Below are 20,757 nucleotides of genomic sequence, written 5' to 3'. Positions count from 1 at the left end.
TTGCTGAAAATGTTGTAATGTACTCACTCGCTTTTTATTATTATTTGTAAATATGTGTACAAATGGTTGGTTTTTTGTACTGTTTTATCAATAAATCTCAGCAACAAAGGAAATACACCCATGTGTGTTGATTTCTCCCTAAGATGGCAAACTGTAACACTCCAAGTTGGTGACTTTTGGAGATTTATTTCCCTGGATGATTGAGAATGCATCAAGATGAAACACAAAAGGGAAGTTCACAGCTTTTAGCTCACACACCCCCACTCCCCTCCCTCCAGAATTCCTAGGTAACAACCTAATATACATATGAATGACTAGCCAATTTAGCTTCCACTTCCAGCATTTGACTGCTCTCCGGCTTTTAAAGGTGGAAACGCAAAATGATGGCTCCGCGGGGGTTTAAGTGCTAGGCAAATGCTACTGACTTGTTTGACTATCCATCCATCCATCCATCCATTCACTTCCGCTTATCCTTTTCAGGGTCGTGGAGGGCGCTGGAGCCTATCCCAGCTGTCATAGGGTGAGCGGCGGGGTACACCCTGGACAGGTCGCCAGTCTGTCGCAGGGCCAACACACAGAGACAGACAACCAGTCGCACTCACATTCACTCCCGCATTCACACCTATGGGCAATTTAGATTGTTCAATTAACCTATCCCCCCATTGTGGGGATTGTTCGACTACTTAATGCATAATACAAACCTATATACGCTCAGTGGCCACTATATTAGTTACACATCTGTAAAACTGCCTGTTAATGTAAATATTTAATTAGCCAATCACATGGCATCAACTCAAAAGATTTAGACATGTACACATGGCCAGACCATGGATAGATAGGAAAGCATCAGTAACTCAAGAGTTGCAGAAGAGCATCTCTCCACAAAAAACATACTGAAGCTTGAAGCAGATGTGTTACTGTATGGCAGCAGAAGACCACACTGGTTCCCACTTCTGTCATTAAAGGACAGGAAACTGAGGCTACAGTTCACTCAGGCTCACCAAAATGGGAAGTTCAAGACAGGAAAAATGTTACGTGGCCTGGTGAGTTTTCATTTTTGCTGTGACATTCAGATGGTGGGGTCAGGATTTGGCATAAGCAACATAAAAACATTTCTGAAATTCATATTTATAGTGTTTACGACAAAAAGTCAGGGCTTGCATTTGTGGTCCAGGGGGCCCACCGTGATCCCCAAAATAAATAAATAAATACAAATCTTGAAATTCCTATGCATGATACATGCGATGAAAGGGGATTTTTTTAAAATAGCTGTCTGATTTCAGTTATAAGTCACCATCTACATTGTTGCCTACATTGTAGATGGTCACTTTACCTTCAGCAATAAAACGAGTACAGTCAGGGGTTACAGTGGGATTCTGTGTAGCGGCTCAGCGTAGGGAGAAGAATCACAGCTCACAATAATTTCTAACATGAGCATCAATAGATTTTCTTAGTGTACAGGCTATGATCAGCTGACCTGCGGCTCTTTCTGGATTTACACAACTGAATTTAGCAAGATGTATACAGTTTCACAGCTATCTTGGCTGAAGTCCATCCTCTACACTGACAGTATACTGTTTATCCTGTCTTATACCTGACAGTATGCAGTTGGTATAAAGTTGGAATTCAGTTAATTAATCTAATCATCATCAGCTTAAATGGAGATTCATCTCTGCAACACTTCCTATAACCTAAACACAGCCACTGTATTATCAGTCCAACACAGTGCTTTACTGTGAATTCACCACAGTACTGTAAGCTAACCTGTTTATCCAGGACAAAGCTACCCAGGATTTTAAAGCAACATTTCAAAAACACAAAGTTAGTGTAGCTTTGTTTGTTTTGCAGCATTTTTCACAAAATGCCATTTCCAACAGGATAACACGGCATGTCACAACGCTCAAATCATCTCAAACTGGTTTCTTGAACGTGACAGCCAATAGTCTCGGTCCAACTCATCTATTTTTGAGATGTGGTGCAATGGGAAATTTGCATCACGGACACGCACTTTTCTTCAGATATTGAAGCTCATCTTCTGATAGACAGGACATTATTTACAGTTGGACCACCTTTTAGGCACACTAGGAGGTTGCTCAGGACAGGCTGCCCTGGGTTTCTTCCTGCTAAAAGGGAGTTCAACAGTCGAGGTTTTCTCTGTGTTATTTTAAGGTCTCTACCTTACAATAATGAAGCACCTTGAGGTGATTGTTGTTGTTGTGATTTGGTGCTATATAAATAAAATGTAATTGATTATTCACTAAAAACATCTGCTGCAACTGTGTGATGCTATCATTTCAACATGGATTACAATTTCTAGATTCTCAAGTAATTAAGACAAGTCTGAAGGCAAAATGGGGTGAAATAAAAGTTAAAAGAAAAACAATATCACGAAGGTTTACAGTTAAAACTTTATAACATTAGGAGAACAGAGACATACTACATTAGGTGCACCTACCTAAAGTGACTGAACTGATGAACACTAATTAGGTGTTATTTTATTTACAGCCGCGTGGTGGCAGCAAAGCTCAAAACGCTCAGTAGCTCCGGAGCGCGTGTTTGCGCACGTGCATTTGCCTGCGCGCTCTAAAGTGTTGAATGAGTTTAGGGTTTTGCCAGTCAATGTTCAACATTTAACCGAGGAGACACTATTTACAAGAGGTTTACCTCGGTGCACAAACTACTTCTACTTTAATTAAAACACATTTTGGAGAATTAAAAGACTTTAAATTAGTCTTAAAACGTAACTTCTTTAATTATAGAAGCGGCGGAAGTTAAAGTGAGTTCAGGTCCTGCAGTGGCACATCAAGAATGAGCAGCGGTTATACACCGACAAGCGCTGGGTGAGTGGGTGGGTTTCTCTGCGCTCCACTGTGTGTTTGTGTGTTGGTGTGTATGTGTGTGTGTGGCGTGTGTGTGTGTGTGAAGTTGCGACAGTGAGGAGATTACCCCTAAAAGTGCGGACTGTCAACAGACGCCAGGTGACCGGACCGAGGAGATGCTGCTAAAACACAACGGGAGTCTTCTTCTGCTCACCGTCACCTGCATGTGCTTCTCAGGAGGTTTGCTTTGGTCCTACCAAGAAGAGGATGCCACTGACGGGTAAAATTGTGTGTGTATGTGAACCCAAAATAACTTGAAAGGTCCTTGCAGTTTATGTGCAATGAAATTATGACTTTACTTTCGAAATGTTTCATCCGCAGTGAGAAATGCTCGGAAAATAATATTTCTACCACAAAGTACCCCTGCGTGAAGTCAACGGGAGAGGTTACGACGTGTTACAGGTACAGCAGAGACTGTCAGCGGAGTGATTTATACTTCTATGCAGTTGTGATTGTGGGAATGTTTGAGTGAAAGGGTTATAATTATAATCTGCGCCAATGCACGTAGCTCAGCATGATGTCAGATTCGGATTTGTTAATGTGACATATAAAAAGTTTTTGATTTGGTAGACAGTGGGTGCAGTTCTCTTTTTATGAAGTACTGAATGGTATGTGTAAATGAAGACTGCGTAAGCTGTCACTGCCTGGGGCTAATAATAATTAAACGTCTTCTTCATTTTATCTACTGTTTATAAAAGTTATCATATCTGCGCTTGTAGGCATGTATTTATGCTCTGAAGAGTTTTCCTGTGACAGATGTGGATTCTCCACCTTATCATCCTTTGTGAATTAAAGGGATCATAGGCATACACAAGCCTTTAGACTGGCCTTGTCTGTGCTCAGAGACTGCCTCTAATTATGACAGTTCACAGGCATAGTGGACACAGCTATGCCCTGCAGCAAAACTTCTGTCAGAGGCTTTGGATTAAGTTAATCTGTCTTCACTGCGAGGGGTGCCTCACAGGCATAATAAAAAAAATACTCGTCACTACATACTTTAAAGAGATGGTCATATTAAAAATGTGTAAGAGACAGGGCAGATTTCATGTAAGCAGCCGAGTGTAATAAATGCCGTTAGTGTTCATCATGGGTGTGAGTAAGTTTTCCACAAAGCTGACTCATTTAATTAGCGGCAACTACAGACGTGCTACTGCACCGCCACCCACACAAACCTCCTTAGGGTGTTCCTTTAAGATATATGCTTGAGAATTTATTTAATTTTGGCTTGGACAGATACTAAATGCTCAAACACCACTTTGCTTGGTAATGCTCTATGTTTTGATTCGAGCTCACAATGTGGGTGTGCTGCAGCTTTGGAAGCAAAATCATACGACCTATTTAGGGAAGTAATTTCAAACATTTTGTCAGTGAGCTTGAGTTATAGAAGCCTCTATCGCTGTATGTGCTTTTGGGAAAGAACATTGAGAAGTAAAGAAATGGCAGCCTTTTGGATGTCTCCTCCACATTTCACAGACTTTAGAGAGGTCCATTTTTGCATCACTTGACAAACTGCTGGCCGCGGTTCAAGCACACAGTAACATCCTGTTTGATCTCCAAATCTCAAACACACTCTTAACATAACGATGTTGGTTTACGGTTATTGGCTGCAGCCACAGTTGTTTCCCACAATGTTTACTTAAAGAAGAAAAGTTGTTTTAGCTAAGAGCCAAGATAATGCGTCCTGGGTGCATTTCAGGTCGCATGCACAGTGTGAGCTGATAACTGTCTGTCAGCCAAAAATGGTCAGATAGCAAAGTTCATTGTAGTCATCATAGGAAAGAGGATAGAATAGCTGAATGGGGATGTATAAACACAATCTCATGTTCAGTACATCCACACGAAGGAATTACTAACCACTCGCATCTCATTTGCTGAATAAGATGAGTTGCACTGTCCAAGGTTCTTGTTTAACATCATTAACAGACTACTTAATCCTGCTCAGTCTGCTTTCCCTGTCATGTCTGCTGATGACTGTGAAGAATTTATAAGTTTTCTTAGCTGGCAAGATTAGGGGCATCGGGTTTTAGCTCAAGTCTGGATTCTTTCAACCTGTCCCGTTGCCCAAGTTTAATCTGATTTCCACGACAGCTCACTGATATATTCTCACACATGTACAATTCGTCCTGCCCAGCTGACGTTATCATTTACATATTTATTCAAGAAGTCCAGTCTGCAGTAGCATGGTGGTGTGGTCGTTAGCAAGCAAGAAGGTCCTGGGTTTGAATTTAGCCTTGGGTCTTTCTTTGTGGAGTCTGCATGTTTGACACAGGTCTGTGTGGGTTCCTCTGGGTACTCAAGGTTCCTCTCAAAGACATGCATAGGGTTGGGTTAATTGTTCAATCTAAATTGACTGGAGGCGTGACGGGTTGTCTGTCTTTGCGTGTTAGCCCTGTGACAGATTGATGACCTGTCCAGAGCGTACCCTGCCTCTTGTCAGCTGGGATATGCTCCAGCCCCTTCTGACCTTGAATTCGATAAGCGGAAGGAAATGGATGGATGGTTCTGCCTGTCATTTACTGCTGCCTTCTCTTTATTATAAATCAGACCCTTTCATCTCGCTGCACACCAGATTAGTTTAAAACACTCAGCATCTTCCCTCTTCTTAAAGAAACCTCCCTAGATCTCAGTGTTTTAGATAACATTTTACAGGCCCATTTATTAACTGCTAATCGTTTCTAGAAGGCTTGAGAATACTGTCGCTCATCAGCACCTTCAGCTGGTTAAAGGAAATGGTATCGTTGACAAATTCCAATCAAAACCACACTACTGAAACAGCTTTACTGGAAGTTGCTAATGATATTCTGATGCACTTGGATAAAGGTGGTGTCAGTTTTTGACACCACTGATCATCTCACTCCCAATAACATTACAAAGCTGGGTTGGCATCTCTGGCACTACTCTCAAACGGTTTTTATCATACTTACACAGACACTTCAGAGTTCATATTAATAACTGAAACTGTAGCTGCTGTCATCACTGCTCATAATATTAGGGTTATATGTGTTACCCCTAGATCATCTGCTTAACAGCTTCAGAAACATATCTAGCTATTTCTATGCTGATGATGCACAGCTGTACATTTCTGTTAAACCCAACAGCCTCAACAGATGCTCCTACCTCTGTGAATCACTGTCAGCTGAGGTTGTCAGGTTTGGCCCTGACAGCTTCTCTAAGGAGATCGGCCATTCCTTCTAAGCCCATCTTTAGCTGGTTGTGAATGCAGCAAGCTCGAGTGCTTATGAAAACAAACTGGCACTCACACATCGCCGCTTTTCTTGCTGCCCTTCACTGGTTTTCAGTGAAATTCAGAAATAAATTTTAAAAAAAAGTATTAATAACATATAAAGCCCTACATGGCTTGGCCCCTGTGTGTATATGAGCGCTACTGAGACCTTATTCCAGTAATTGGCCTCTCCAATCGCCTGATCAGTCTCTTAACTGTTCCACACTCTTATTTTAAAACCAGAGGTGGTCATGCTTTTCAGGTTGTAGCTCCTGAACTTTGGAACAGCCTTCCTCAGCCTATCAGGTCGGCTAAATCAGTCGTGTGTTTGAAATGACTGCTGAAAACTAATTTGTATAGGTTAGCCTATCCTTACACTTTCTCCCATTACTTTAAACATGGTATACACCTAAGGAATATGGATGGAAGTATTTATGTTAAATGAATGTGTGACTGTAGCTGGAATATGTATGCTTATCTTTAATGTGTGGTTTTATTCAAACTGTGGAGCACTTTGTCACTGCGTCTTTTAAAAAATGCTAGAATATAATGCTAGAGAGTTATTATTATTAGGAAAAAAGACTAGAGTGATTGGCATTTGATAGCATGAACCTGCATGCTGCATTATTCTCAAAATACAGTCGCAGAGTGCTATTATGCCTTGGCATGAATGAGACATTCTTCAAAGGGAACCAAGCACCATTTAAGTTGGCAGGATTCAGCTGCCAAAGGAAAATAAAGGCTTATGGCATTCATTACGCACTCTGTAGAGTATCAGTGTGTCTGCACATCTCGGAACATTTTGTTGGTTTGCTAAACACTGTTGAAAGAGCTGTTTATGTAAAAGGTGTTGCTAGATGGGCATCAGTACCACAGAAATTTACAGTCCACAAGGCTGTGAGCAGAGGTGTTGCAGAAGTTACAAAGAAGTAGTGTGTATGACTAGCTTTTAGTCAACGTGATATGCTTTCAATGAAGATTTTTTTCAGGGCAGTCATCACAATATATTTTTTGAAGCTATTGTATTACTTTAATTTGCATTTTACAGTGGATTTTTTACCAGAAAGAAAAATAGACCTATTTTTCCTCATGCAGTGGCACTGTATGCACAACACTGATGCACCACTGATCATACTGAGAAAACAGGACCAGAGGAGAATTGGTACCAGGGCTCATTTGTCTCTGCACATATATCTCTCAGTTTCGCTTCTGGTCTGATCTTCTCTCACTTTCTGTTTGAGTTGTTTCACATTAAGATTTCAATATTATGGGTTGTACTGAATTAGGATTCTGCATTTCTAGTCATAGCGTTTGATATGCTTGGCTCATACTAAAGCTAAGGCAGGAAAAGCTGTGTAGAGTTGCATTTGAATAAAAAATACATAGGATTGCAACATAAAAGCCTTACAAAATAACAGACAAGGGTTTGATTAACATGATACATTGAGCTTTGTGTTTGTTTGGCAGCATCTTCTGCCTGTTGTGTTGTTACATTGTAACACCCAGAATTTATGTCATAATTGTTGCCAGTAGCAGGGTTTATGTTGACAAAGTTTTTTGTTTCTTTTAGCAGTGCTGTTTTCTGTTATACTGTATTTTTTATGAAACCACAGTTGTTGACGCTCAAACATCAATTCTCCTAAATTAGGTCATTTTTCTTTTTGTGGCTTAGCTTGAGCTGAGCTTGATTTCTGATTTATTGGAACACTGCATGGAGTATTATCAAGCAACGTGCTTTATTTGAATCAGTGTTACAAATTTAAAGGCCTTCCAGTTCTTGCTGAGCAGTTGAAAATAATGTCTTGTGAGACATAGTCATTGGAAAAATACACTCGATGGTCACGTTATTGTGTGCATCTGCTCAACTGCTTGTTAATGCATATATCTAATCAGCCAATCACATGGAAGCAACTCAGTGCATTTAGACCTGTAGTCACAGTTAAGACAACGTACTGTTTTCTCTAGAGTTTACAGAGAATGGTCTGAAATTATCCAAGGAGCAGCAGATCTGTGCAAAATACCTTAATGATGCCAGAGGTCAAAGTAGAATAGCCAGACTGCTTCGAGCTAACAGGAAGGCAACAATACCTCCAATAATCATGTCACAACACAGATATGCAGAAAAGCATCTCTGAAGCAGCAGCAGAAGACCACACTCCCATCAGTGTATGTCTTCTCTCAGAAAACTGAGGTCACAGTTCACACAGCCTCTCCAGAATTCAACAACAATTTCTGCAGCAACATTCAGATGGTAAGACCAGAATTTGGTATAAACAACATGAATGGATGGATCAATCCTACCTTGTGTCACCTGTTCAGGAACCTAGTTGTGTTGTTATAGTGCCGGGGATATTTTCTTGAGCATCATTTAAAGACCACAACATACTTGATAATTTCCTGATGACCATGTCCATCGCTTTATGACCACAGCATAACAATCTTCTGATGGCTGCTTGCCAACAGGATAACACACTATGTCACAAAGTGCAGATCATCTCAAACTGGTTTCTTGAACATGGCACTGAGTTTACTGTACTCAAATGCCCTACACAGTCACCAGATCTCAGTTTAACAGAGCAGCTTTGGAATGTTGCAAAATGGGAGAGTTGCATCATGGATGTGCAGCAACTATGAGGCTGGATCAATATTTCTGAGGGATGTTTTCAAAACTTATTGAATATGGACGATGAAGAATTAAAGTAGTTCTGAAGGCAAGTATCGGCAACACGTACTTAATAAGTGCCCAGTAGATGTATACTTTACAGAAGCTCTTAGTGAGTATAACTTTTGAGCTTGCACTATTTTAGGCCAATTCACAAACTACAAAGGCAGGTTGTTTGATTGTTTTTGTACCGTGTATTCATACGTTTATTCAGGTTGTAGATGTTTTTCCATACTGAAGTGTGAGTTCTCTGACAATCCAAGAAGAGAGCCAGGTCCAGTATGTAAAACATCATAGGATTGAGACACATTAATAATCTTTGTTTATAACTTTTCTTAGGGTGACAAGAAGGTACAAGAAACAGTTATAACATTGGCTTGATTTATTGTCTATATGATGTCAACCCTGCCTAGCCTGCAAAGGAAATGCTTCTCTGGAGAAGAAGCAGAACACAGGCAGTGCGATTTTAGTTCCACTATACAGCTGTAACAGTTACATATAATTGATGTGGGGCATGTGTAATTGTTGCTTTGTTATTTTTCCAAACAATTCTGGTGGTACTTAGCAGTTTGTGTTCCCTCTACCTTTTCTTCCTTTTTGTAGTCGTTAACTTTGGAAGTCCGGGGAAACTCTGCCTTACACAGCAATAAAACTGAGTCTAACCCCCCCCCCCCAAGTGGGACATCATAGTCATGACATATGCACTTGGCTGATCCAAACAGCGCTGTTTGTGTCCTATAAATGTCCAGTCATTTATTTCCAGTTAACTTCTCTGGATTCTTTTGGTTGCATTTCCTGTAAGTATCAATTACTCCTTGTATTTTAGTGAATCACGAAATGCACAAATGTGCCAACAGGAATGAGAAGCATTGTCTACTCACTACACCATAAATCAGTTCCTGATTTATGCTGTAATTCCAAGTCATATTCGGGCACAGCTGGGGGTGCTGCTCAGCTCCAGTGAAGTGATCACTTCAGCCTGATTATTCAGCTTGGCCAAAAGACCTTAAGTCTCCCTTGTTTCCTTTGGTTTTAAATCTGTTTTTCACATCATATTTAAATCTATTCTGCACCTTGGAATAATCCTCTCACTTGGACTTCTGTTCCGTCTCCCAATTCAAATAGCTTTCAACACAAGAAATACATTTTGCAGGGCATTGTTTCCATACTGTTGTCCCTCCAATGATCCATGAAGGATATATTGCAGCACAGTTTAGCAGACCCTAGTAAAATGATGTTTTGTTCTTCTGGGCTACTATGGTTCTTATGATGTTGTAAATGTTTTGGACTGAAAAACAGAATGAACCTAGATTTATAGACAACATATGTGTAGTGTCATTCAGGAAATTTCCATGATGGAAAAAAATGTGACTCAGAAAAGCTCCCGTGTTAGGATATTACTAAATGAAAGTCAACTGAGCCGCAGGCAAACATTCACTATTGTAAACTATTTGATTGGGTAGAGCCCTTTGGATATATGTCTTTACTTCAATTTTCCAACAGTTGAATGTCTTTGCATACCGGTCTTCTATCTGTAACAACACATTGATACAATATAATGAGGCATTAATTGCACAGTGATTATTCTGAGACTAAGGAATGAACATCCGGCGATGGAAAACTGATGAATAAGACAGAAAAAAAGTAGGCTAGCTGAGAATCATTACACCTAGTTTTGGGTTGTCTCTCTATTACCTACAAACCCATCCATCGTATACTATGTGGGACTAATCAAGTCTTCCTACTCGTTTATGGATAGCAGAAACTAAAGAGAAGTCCAAGTAAAAGGATTTTGGAAGATAAATTCCAGAAACTGGAGAACTGTAGCACACAACCACATCTTGTTTTGTTGTTATTCTATTTTTTTTCTCCATTTGTTCCAAAAGAGGCGCGTTATAAATTATTAAAGCAGAAACACAAAACAGTTTTAGGTTTGGCGTAAATATTATATATTTAAGCCAAATATTTTTAGGCATGACAACATAATAAGCTATTTGTCTTTGAACAAAAACAAAAATGCATTACAATAAATTGAGTCGTATGCTTCATATCTCACATCTGCTTCATATTCATGAAGCAGATGTGAGGAAGCAGTTTAGGAGTCTGAATGCTCGGAAAGCTCCCGGCCCAGACGGTGTGTCTCCTGCCACCCTCAGACACTGTGCAAACGAGCTGGCCCCAGTGTTTTCTGGCATCTTCAACTCCTCACTGCAGGCATGTCATGTGCCTGCCTGCTTCAAGTCCTCTACCATAATCCCTGTCCCCAAGAAACCTAGGATCACTGGACTAAATGACTACAGACCCGTGGCTCTGACATCTGTGGTCATGAAGTCATTTGAGCGCCTAGTTCTCTCCCATCTCAAGACCCTCACGGCCCCCCTCCTGGACCCCCTGCAGTTTGCATATAGAGCCAACAGGTCTGTAGACGACGCCATCAACATGGCCCTACACTTCATCCTGCAGCATCTGGACTCCCCAGGAACCTACGCCAGGATCCTGTTTGTGGACTTCAGCTCTGCCTTCAACACCATCCTTCCAGACCATCTCCGAGGCAAGCTTTCCCAGATGAATGTGCCTGATCCCATCTGCCGGTGGATCACTGACTTCCTGACGGACAGGAAGCAGCACGTGAGGCTGGGAAAGAATGTCTCGGACTCCCGGACCATCAGCACCGGCTCCCCTCAGGGCTGTGTTCTTTCTCCTCTGCTCTTCTCCCTGTACACCAACTGCTGCACCTCCACCCACCAGTCTGTCAAGCTAATCAAGTTCGCAGATGACACCACCGTCATTGGGCTCATCTCTGACGGGGATGAGTCTGCCTACAGGAGGGAGGTTGAACGTCTGGTGTCTTGGTGCAGCCACAACAACCTGGTGCTGAATGCCCAGAAGACAGTGGAGATTATTGTGGACTTCAGGAAGCACACAGCCCCACTCCCCCCCATCATCCTGACTGACACCCCCATCACCTCTGTGGACTCATTCCGCTTCCTGGGTACCACCATCACCCAGGACCTGAAGTGGGAGCCCACCATCACCTCCGTCATCAAGAAAGCCCAGCAGAGGATGTACTTCCTGAGGCAGCTGAAGAAATTTAACCTGCCAACACGGACGATGATGCAATTCTACACTGCAATCATCGAGTCCATCCTCACCTCCTCCATCACCGTGTGGTACGCTGGAGCCACTATCAGGGACAAACAGAGACTGCAGCGTGTTGTGCGCTCTGCTGAGAAGGTGATTGGCTGCAGACTCCCATCTCTGCAGGACCTGTACACCTCCAGGACTCTGCGGCGTGCAGCCCGGATCTCAGCTGACCCTTCTCACCCTGGACACAGTCTGTTTGACCTGCTGCCCTCAGGCAGGAGGCTCCGGTCCATTCGCACCAGAACCTCTCGCCACAAGAACAGTTTCTTCCCCTCTGCTGTTGGACACATGAACAATAACCACATGACTGTCCCCGCCACTAACACATGACCCTACGCTGTGTCACTGCATCATTTCATGTCTGGCACTGATCACCACCTGCACTCATGTATATATCTTTCTACATAGCACTCATAATTCTTACTCTCATGTATATATGTTTGGCACTGATCACCACCTGCACTCATGTATATATCTTTCTACGTAGCACTCATAATTCTTATTCTCATGTATATATCTCATGTATATCTCATGCACATATCTTTCTTTCTACATAGCACTTTAATTCTTATTGTCTGCACTGAAGCACCGCAGCAATTTCCTAATGTTGTAAACCTCAACATCTGGCAATAAACCCATTCTGATTCTGATTCTGATTCTGATGAGGAAAGAGCATGAAACACGTCCAAGCTGTTTCTCATCAGCACTGGCAGTGAAACCAGTAGATGCAAAACTATAGATAAGATGGTTCAAAATGATTTCAATAATTTCAGATGCTTGAAATTATTTACCTTAACCAGCTCCATATTGTCATATTTTGATACTAAGGTAAGAGAAAAGAGGAAGTTAGAAGAACAACCTATATTAAGTCAGTGGGTAACACGTGATTTATTTAAGTTAACAAGCCAGATCAACCCAACAGATTTCAGTTTCACACAGTGCACAATCAGTGAAATTTTACTTGCATGTTTTCAATTAAATAATATCAGAAAGTTAGGGGAACAAGTTGTAATTTCAAGTTGATGAAAACTCTAAAAATATACCACCATCAATAAAGTGGAAAGCTGAGAGAGAATCATTTAAAACATTGTATTACCTCAACTACAACTCAAATACCCATTTTACACTGTAAAATGGGTATTTGACCACAAGCTCTGGTATTAAAATGTCATAAACCCTTGCCTTTAAAAAGTACTGAATATATGATCTCTATGACTGACATAGTCATGAGAGTGTGGTTAGATATATTCCATAATAATAAACCAAATGCCTGAAATGATGCATAATGTCCTGTCAGAGAAAAAGATATCAACATCTGCTTTGTATCAGGAGCCAGAAAGTGGGTATGAAGCCTGTTAAGTGTAGCAGACTGCTTTAATGCACACTATGTTGTGAATTCTTGTTTGCTTTTTTTTGCTCTCCAGTGACAGCTCCCACACTGTTGAACATTAAAAAGATGTTAAGAGGAGGAGGAAGTCAGCTGCCCAGTTAAGCTCCTAGTCTATCTCATTTAAACCCTGCTTTATATTAAGTGAAATCAAATGAATGATTAGTAACTATAACTTTTTATTTATTTTTTTGTTTCTGGGGTCGACTGTTTGAATGCTGGATCTTTGTGAGCCAATAATTTGTTGTCTGATTCAGTGAGGCGGTAGAAATAAATTATCATTTATTTCCTAATTTATTTCAATCAAAGCTCCAAAAACCAACAAACTGTACTCCAGAATTAAGTATAAGCAGCTGAACTGGTACCTTTGCTAGCTATACAATAACTTCAAAAACTGAAACTGAAAATTTTTTATTCCAGCATAAACATGATTTACTTAGTGATGGTTAAGACTTTGTTTTGGTTTGAGTAGATCTGCAAAGGCAGAAGACCTTTATTTGAAATTGTTACACAATAACCACTTGGTTTAAGTCGGGGCTTGTTTGTGATTGTGGTTTGAATTTGTTTCTTGGTGGTTGTAGAGGGCATGGATATAAAAAACGAGTAAAAAATATTTTTGGTTTTTAGGTATGGTCACTTCGGGGGAAAAAATGTAATTGTAAAAATTAAAAAAATCTTAATTAAACTGATGTATTTTCAGATTTACTTAATGCACTTTAAAAACACAGTTGCAACTTTTATTAGATTAACAAGCTTGAAACGGAGCTTGCCAATGATAACAAAAAAAATAGCACAGTCATAACACTACAAGTTGTGGTAAACCCAACGCACTTTTGATTCCTGATACGGAACAGAAAATTAGGTCTTGGCTGGCGAAATAAATTGTGTTGTTGATGTATAAAATAAGTTCTAATTTATACCGGTAATTTGCTGGAAAAGTCTCTCTTTTCCAGCAAATTACCTTCTCACCAAGTCTGACAGCACATTCATGGCCCATGATTTCTTTTCTTGTAGGTTGCATGGAAGTCCTAGAAATGATCCAGAATATCCAATCTGTACATATTCCTTCATAGCCACTCTTATAAGCTGGTTGTCTGTTATTTAGACTCAACAACAGGAATCGTCAAAACGTGATGTTCCCTGTTACAAACACATTCTTTTATGATTTTATAACATTACAGCTTTCAAAGTTTACAATAGTGCCAGTTCTTCTTCTTTTCAGAATAAATAATTTCAATTTTGCCAGATGTTGTACAAAGTTAAAAGTGTACCCGGTAGGTTGTTGTGTGCATGGCTCTGTTGCCTGGTCTTTTTGCTCATCTACAGCTATGATGAATTATCTCCTTGTGTGCATGTCCCACTTTGGTAAATACATTACTCTTGAAAAGGAGGGATTAGGTGCACCTGCATGGACTTTTCTGTGCGTATAGACCTAATTGTAAATCCATCATTGTTTATTCAACTATGCTCATTACTTAGTTCTCTTTTGAACTGAAACAAATCTTTTTTCTGTTGTGGGCCAGAAGAGCCAATGCTGCTAATCTTATTCAGTTTTAACATAATGATTTGAGTAGAGAAATATATCATATAACCTCCTCACACTGCCCCCGCTCACCATTATTTTTATCCAGCTGTGCGACCTGCGTCAGGTATAGAGAAGCGGTGTTAATGCACATTTGTACATCTATATAAGGTCATCACGAAACTACAACATTACATGAGGACAAGTTCATCATTCAGTCCTTCAGATGACAATGTCTGCAAAGTGAATATCCAGAACGCCTCTCTTCTCTTCAATTATAAATCATGGTTTCCACCCCTTGGAGGAACTGAAGCACAATGGTTAAAAAAACATAATGATTTGGGAAATCATAAAAGTAGGTTTTGGTGTAGACATCATCAAACTGACGTCATAAGAAGCTCATTGGTCATTTGTCAGAGATAAATTACCTTGATGTTTGTTGTTTTGAAGAAAGGCTTTTCCCTATTAAGAGTAATTTTCATTGAAATAATCCTCTTTTGGAAAAAGAGTTCTTTAAAATTCTTGGTTTGATATTAAAAATCAAAGCCAAAAAAATACATAAAAAAACCAATATTGTTCAGTTTCCCAGACATGGATTAAGGCTGGTTAGAGACTAAAAATGATTTTCAATCCATGTCTGAGAAACTGGCTAGATGTGTTGCGTGGGACTCTATGCCACTGATTTTAAGACACACTTTCACATGGGATACAGGATGATGTCAGACAAACTATATCCATATAGTTTAAACAAGATTTAAAAAATGTGCAGGCTAAGAAATCCTCTACACTAATAACCCCAACAGAGAATGTTTCTAACAGCAACATTCAGGTAATCGTACACTTTTCTCAGAAAAAATAAAAAATGCAACATATCAACAGCAATTAGTTCTGTGTCTCTAAAATTCAATATGATCTTGCTTTGGAGTTTATTCAAATCCATTTTATCTTTTATTTAGATAGTAAAGCTGAGAGTAAGAGCAGAGAGGATGAAACATGCAGTAAATGGCCTTGAGGCAGATTCAAACCCGGGCCTCTACAATAGCCTTACTGCACATAGTTTGCATGGTCAACCCAGTAACTTATACTTGTGCCCTGTTCACTCTCATTCACTCTGTTCACACATTGCCTGACTGAGCTGAGGCAGGTTTATAGTGGACGGCCGAATATTAAGAGTTTTTCACATATAGACAGTACCTGGGCAGGACACTCACATATATGAATGATCGTCCAAAATGCGTTAACATTTTTATTGGTGTCACCCCTCCAGTCCCAACCACAATCACTTTATTAGTGGAAAATCTCCTTATTGTGAAAGTTCAGTCACTGCTAATCAGCCAGCCCTGGTCTTTCCTGTTTCATGTTTTCGCTGCTGACTAACTTGGTGGCCTTGTTCCTGTTGTGGTGGTCCTTTTCATCATTCAGCAGCTTCCCAAGGAAGAATCTTGCACTGCGATTGTTATTCAATAATAATAATGGATTGGATTTATATAGCGCTTTTCAAGGCACCCAAAGCGCTTTACAATGCCACTATTCATTCACTCACTGGTGGAGGCAAGCTACGGTTGTAGCCACAGCTGCCCTGGGGCAGACTGACAGAAGCAAGGCTGCCATGTCGCGCCATCGGCCCCTCTGGCCAACACCAGTAGGGTAAAGTGTCTTGCCCAAGGACACAACGACCAGGACAGAGAGCCCGGGGATCGAACCGGCAACCTTCCGGTTACAGATACGCTTCCCAACCCCCTGAGCCACGGTCGCTCAGGGGGTTTCTTAGCTGCTTTCTTAGCCATATTTTGTTGCAGACACAGACATTGCTGTTATACTTCTTTGAAGTCCTCTTCAAGTCCGTTGCCTGGGTACATACACAGTTGGTTAAATTCTAATGCTTACCATCCAATAACAAAATTTACGTCACTGGGACCCTAGTGGAAACGCGGAGACGTAAAGTATAGAAGTATGTTCAGCAAGTTGGAGGGCCACTCTAACCAGGACCTCCAGGGTACTTTTTTTTATGGAGAAGAAACTCGATTTAGAAGGACATGTAGGTGCGTGTGTCTACCTCAACCACAAAGTGGTAAAAAAGAAAGAAAGAAATCTGTAGCATGTCCTGCTTGCTTTGTGAGGTTTCCTCACTTTAACATTATTGGCGCATGTTTTTAGCATACGAACTAGAGGACAGGTCTTTTCACTCATGTCACCATAGTTATGTGCCTTGACTCGTACTGCTCCCATTGGACCCTGCATAACTTTATTGTTTGTAGATGACTCATGTTTAATCATCTGGTGTTTCAAAGTAGATAATGCTAGTGTGCTGTATCATCATTGCTGGGGATCATTGAATAAATCTGCCGTGGATAACCTGATATTCGTAGGTTGTATCCTGTCCCTCTTGTTGCTGATTCTATCACTGCATTTGCTTTGAACCTACTTCCCTATTCGTAGGGCCCCCTTGTGACCTACACAGCCTATCTGTTCTGTTGGCTTGTCCTCGTCATTCAAGGAATTTTAATACATATTTACTTAAATACAATTGTCTGAATGCTTATTTTCCAAAACCCAGTAAATGTATTTTGTGCATCAATTTTTTCCACCAATGTTATCATTACCTCTACTTTATTTTGTTTCTCTGTCCCATGCAAGTATTATAGATATGTATTTGTATTTAATAGCTCACCCTAGGGTAAGCAGCTTAGTGATGCGCCTTATACGGTAAAGGAAGTGTCCCGGTCCCGTTCCTTAGCGCTTAGGTAGATACAGTCATGTGTAAGTTATCATAGTGATTGCAGGGGAGGACATGTTAGTGTTAAGGAGCATTCTTTAGTGACAGATGTAAAGCACCAGCAATAACAAACATCCTTTCTCCTCTCCTTTGTCTTCAGCACATAACACCAAACTGTTATATCAGTATTATAGATTATGTGTTGATTCAGTTGCTGTTGATATAAAAAATGTCATGTGCTAAAGGTTCAAATCAGCATTCATGACACATGATCTTTAAATACACTTGGAATTAGGAGGCTCCCTTTATTAGTTCATTGCCTTTGTTCTCTTATTTTCTTTCTTTGAATAATTAGAAACATGCTTTCCCGATTCTGATCAGACTTATTTCAACATTTACAGCATTACTGGACAGATTGTAATTTGATTTGGTTCCTTACATGCATTTTACCATCTGTTTCCATTTGAAAGAAAACTGTAACACAAAACATGCCTCACCCGAAAGTTCAAATAATTTAAAATGTGTCCTTAAGTCTGTAGACTTTTTATTTTTATTTTATTTTGCTGAATAGTTCAACAACAGCATGTGGAGCATTTTCACTTCTTTTAAAGACTTAAACACTATAGCAGTTATTGGAGAGCGTGTCAAAGCATATGGAGGACACTTAAATTTGATTGCTCTCATCAGTATTTCTTATGTACTGGCTGATTATCTTTTTGAATATCTCCCTTTTTCTTGCTTGAATAAATCAGGTGTTAAAGAATGCATTTTGCACGGGTTTTTTCTAAATGATAATCCATTCTACATGTAATGACCTGTCAGCTGATCTTTAAGACTTTTGTGTGTGGTCTGTTTTCACATTCAGCCTAATTTTGCAAATCACAGGCACTTTTTTCCTCCTCTAAAACACGTATCAGCCATTTTTTGCTCGACATTTTGGTTTCTTTAAAGCCTGCTCTTGTTTCTCTTGGCTGATGCTCATTCGTGCATCTGGCTCATTCCGCAGAGAACCGAAGTGTGGTCACGCTTTGGTCACGCTGTGGTTTTGCTTTGGTTAAGGGATGTGGTGATAAGTACACCTCATGCTGTGGCTTTTCTGCCCCATTTCTTGGCTCGAGTTTTACTCAGTATGTTATTTTAAAATACCCCGATGTTGTTTATAAAAATTACACTGTAGCACACTATACATTAAAACGATGTTTGTATACCTATTACAGTGAAACAGGAACTTCTTGACAAGCTCATCACATAATTAAAGTAGTTTGAATGTTTCACCTTGATGTCCTTTTTGATCATTTGTTATTTGTCGTTAGACCACTTGAAGCTGCAATTTCTTCTGCCATTAGTGGAAATAATATGCAACTAATTTGTCAGTCCTGAAGGACAGCAGCTCGACACCACCTCAGTAAAAACACACATCCATACCAGTCATTTTAAATTGTAAACAGCTGCAACGCGCGATGTTAATAACACATTTTGGAAGAGGGACCTCAGGTTTTGTGGTTTTCGACAGATGTTTCCCCTTCCGTTGAGAATTTTTTTCATTTGTTACTGAATTTCAATATTTGTAAGTCAGATGTCATTTATTTTAACGATAATCATCACTGCCGCCGCCGTCAGTGGCTCAGTCCCTTTCTGCAGACTTTATTACACTAGTTTTGGAGCTACATAATACCAGCCCGCCTAAATTTGCTGTCCTTTATCGTTGTCCTCATCTTACCTTCTTCTCCCCATAAATGTGCATTTTATTTGCACATTTACACGCAGCGCCCAGCAATAATCAGAACATGAGTAAGCCATTGTTGGCTAATTTCTATGTGCAGTCGCTGGAAGGAAAATTCCGTTTCACTGCAACATAAAAATAACACAAACACCAGAAAGCCTCGAGCGGGCTAACCTCACATTCCTCACATCTCCATTTGATTACTCTTTTCTTGTCATGAACATATGCTGAAAGCAGAAAAAAATACAGTAACTACTTAGCACCTACACGTAATAGTCAGTAGCTGTTTTCACACTGCAGCGCTGTGGCTGAGGAGCACATGAGAAGAAACATCTGAGGAAGTTGGACCAGGCACGATTTTTAACGTTGATCGCTCCCTAGAACAACGTTTGCGTGATGACTGAGTGTGTTTTCCAGTGATATGAGACTAGCACAGGTACGGTAGTAATTCTTTTCGTGCTTTCTGGCTGCACTATCGAGGCAGCACCCTGAGAGAAAAGACAAGTTTGGATAGTCCCACTTCCCCCTAACTTTTTTCGGGAGTTTTTGAAAACGGGCAATAGTACAAGTTGTTCCAGGGCAAACGCTTGTAGTCCTGTGTTTGTATAAGAGCACGTGGCAAAAAACGCAAGACACCCAAAAAATGGATTACAGTTGTTAAAAAGCAAAACAAATTAAATAAATAATAATTAAATAATTTAGGTATAACAGTTTTTTGAAGTAATTGCTAATGTCATGATGTTTAGTAGTTATGTAGAACCATGTGATATATTGCTCTGGCTTCATATAATCAGTCACAGATCCATTGATTTAGATGTGTATTGTATTCATTTTTGAAGAACGTCATTCTAAAACCGACGCCGGAGTAATTTAATGGTGGCGTCAACACACAGTTTGTTTATCAGAGCAGCTTCTGCACTATGTTTACATGTTTATCAGCCCTATCTGCAGCACACTGTGCAGAGTTAGCATTACAGGGAAGACGATGTTGCTTCAGAGTCAAGTTATGTTTTCACGTTTGATCTTTTTTTCTGGTAATTTTTTACTGGGTTTCGATTTTAGTAAAACATCTAGAGTTTCCTAGCACCACAAACATCTTTCATCATCATTTGCGGACACTGTTGTTTACGTTCACTCAGTCCTACTCACTGCAAACTATCTTTCGAGTGCGGTCCAATTGAATTGACTTCAGCACATTAGCATCATTTGGAAGCGTAACCCAGCAGTGGTACAACATTTCATGGAACTATACAGAGTAATTGTGTTTTTCAGTGTAAACCAAAGTTTATTAGAGCTACACTAGAAGCATGACTGTAAATACATGTAAATATGTGCTGGAATTCAGCATTTATTTATTAGCCAAACTCATACAGCAATTCGGTACTTATCATCTGAAAGATCCATTCTACCCTTTTGAGTTTAGAGGAATGTATTTGTATTTCTATTAATAGTTTGTTGTTGTTTTTTTGTATGAGGTGAAGGTTCTGCAGTATTACTGAGA

At 40.1% G+C, this 20,757-nt stretch overlaps 1 protein-coding gene across 4 annotated transcripts in view; it reads left to right on the top strand.

The window, feature by feature from the left end:
• The first annotated feature begins 2,579 nt into the window (after window positions 1-2,579).
• ccbe1 (collagen and calcium binding EGF domains 1) overlaps window positions 2,580-20,757 on the top strand; it is a 49,218-nt gene continuing 31,040 nt past the window's right edge. For 2 of the 4 annotated variants that reach the window (XM_086300999.1, XM_086300996.1), the window contains exons 1-3: window positions 2,602-2,840; window positions 2,972-3,099; window positions 3,201-3,281. In XM_086300999.1, coding sequence (XP_086157125.1) covers window positions 2,996-3,099; window positions 3,201-3,281 — 185 coding nt within the window. In that variant the 5' untranslated portion in view covers window positions 2,602-2,840; window positions 2,972-2,995. Of the gene's footprint in view, window positions 2,849-2,971; window positions 3,100-3,200; window positions 3,282-20,757 lie in introns of all 4 variants that reach the window. The other 2 variants (XM_086300998.1, XM_086300997.1) reach the window with 2 other exon arrangements.

This window comes from Aulonocara sp. 'chitande type north' Nkhata Bay, linkage group LG7, assembly GCF_057382095.1.
Source record: "Aulonocara sp. 'chitande type north' Nkhata Bay isolate Kocher_YH1m ecotype deep benthic linkage group LG7, A_spYH_male_GT1.1, whole genome shotgun sequence".
NCBI lineage: Eukaryota > Metazoa > Chordata > Actinopteri > Cichliformes > Cichlidae > Aulonocara > Aulonocara sp. 'chitande type north' Nkhata Bay.
Note: the sequence above shows the minus strand (reverse complement) of the source record. Positions and strands in the feature narration are given on the sequence as shown.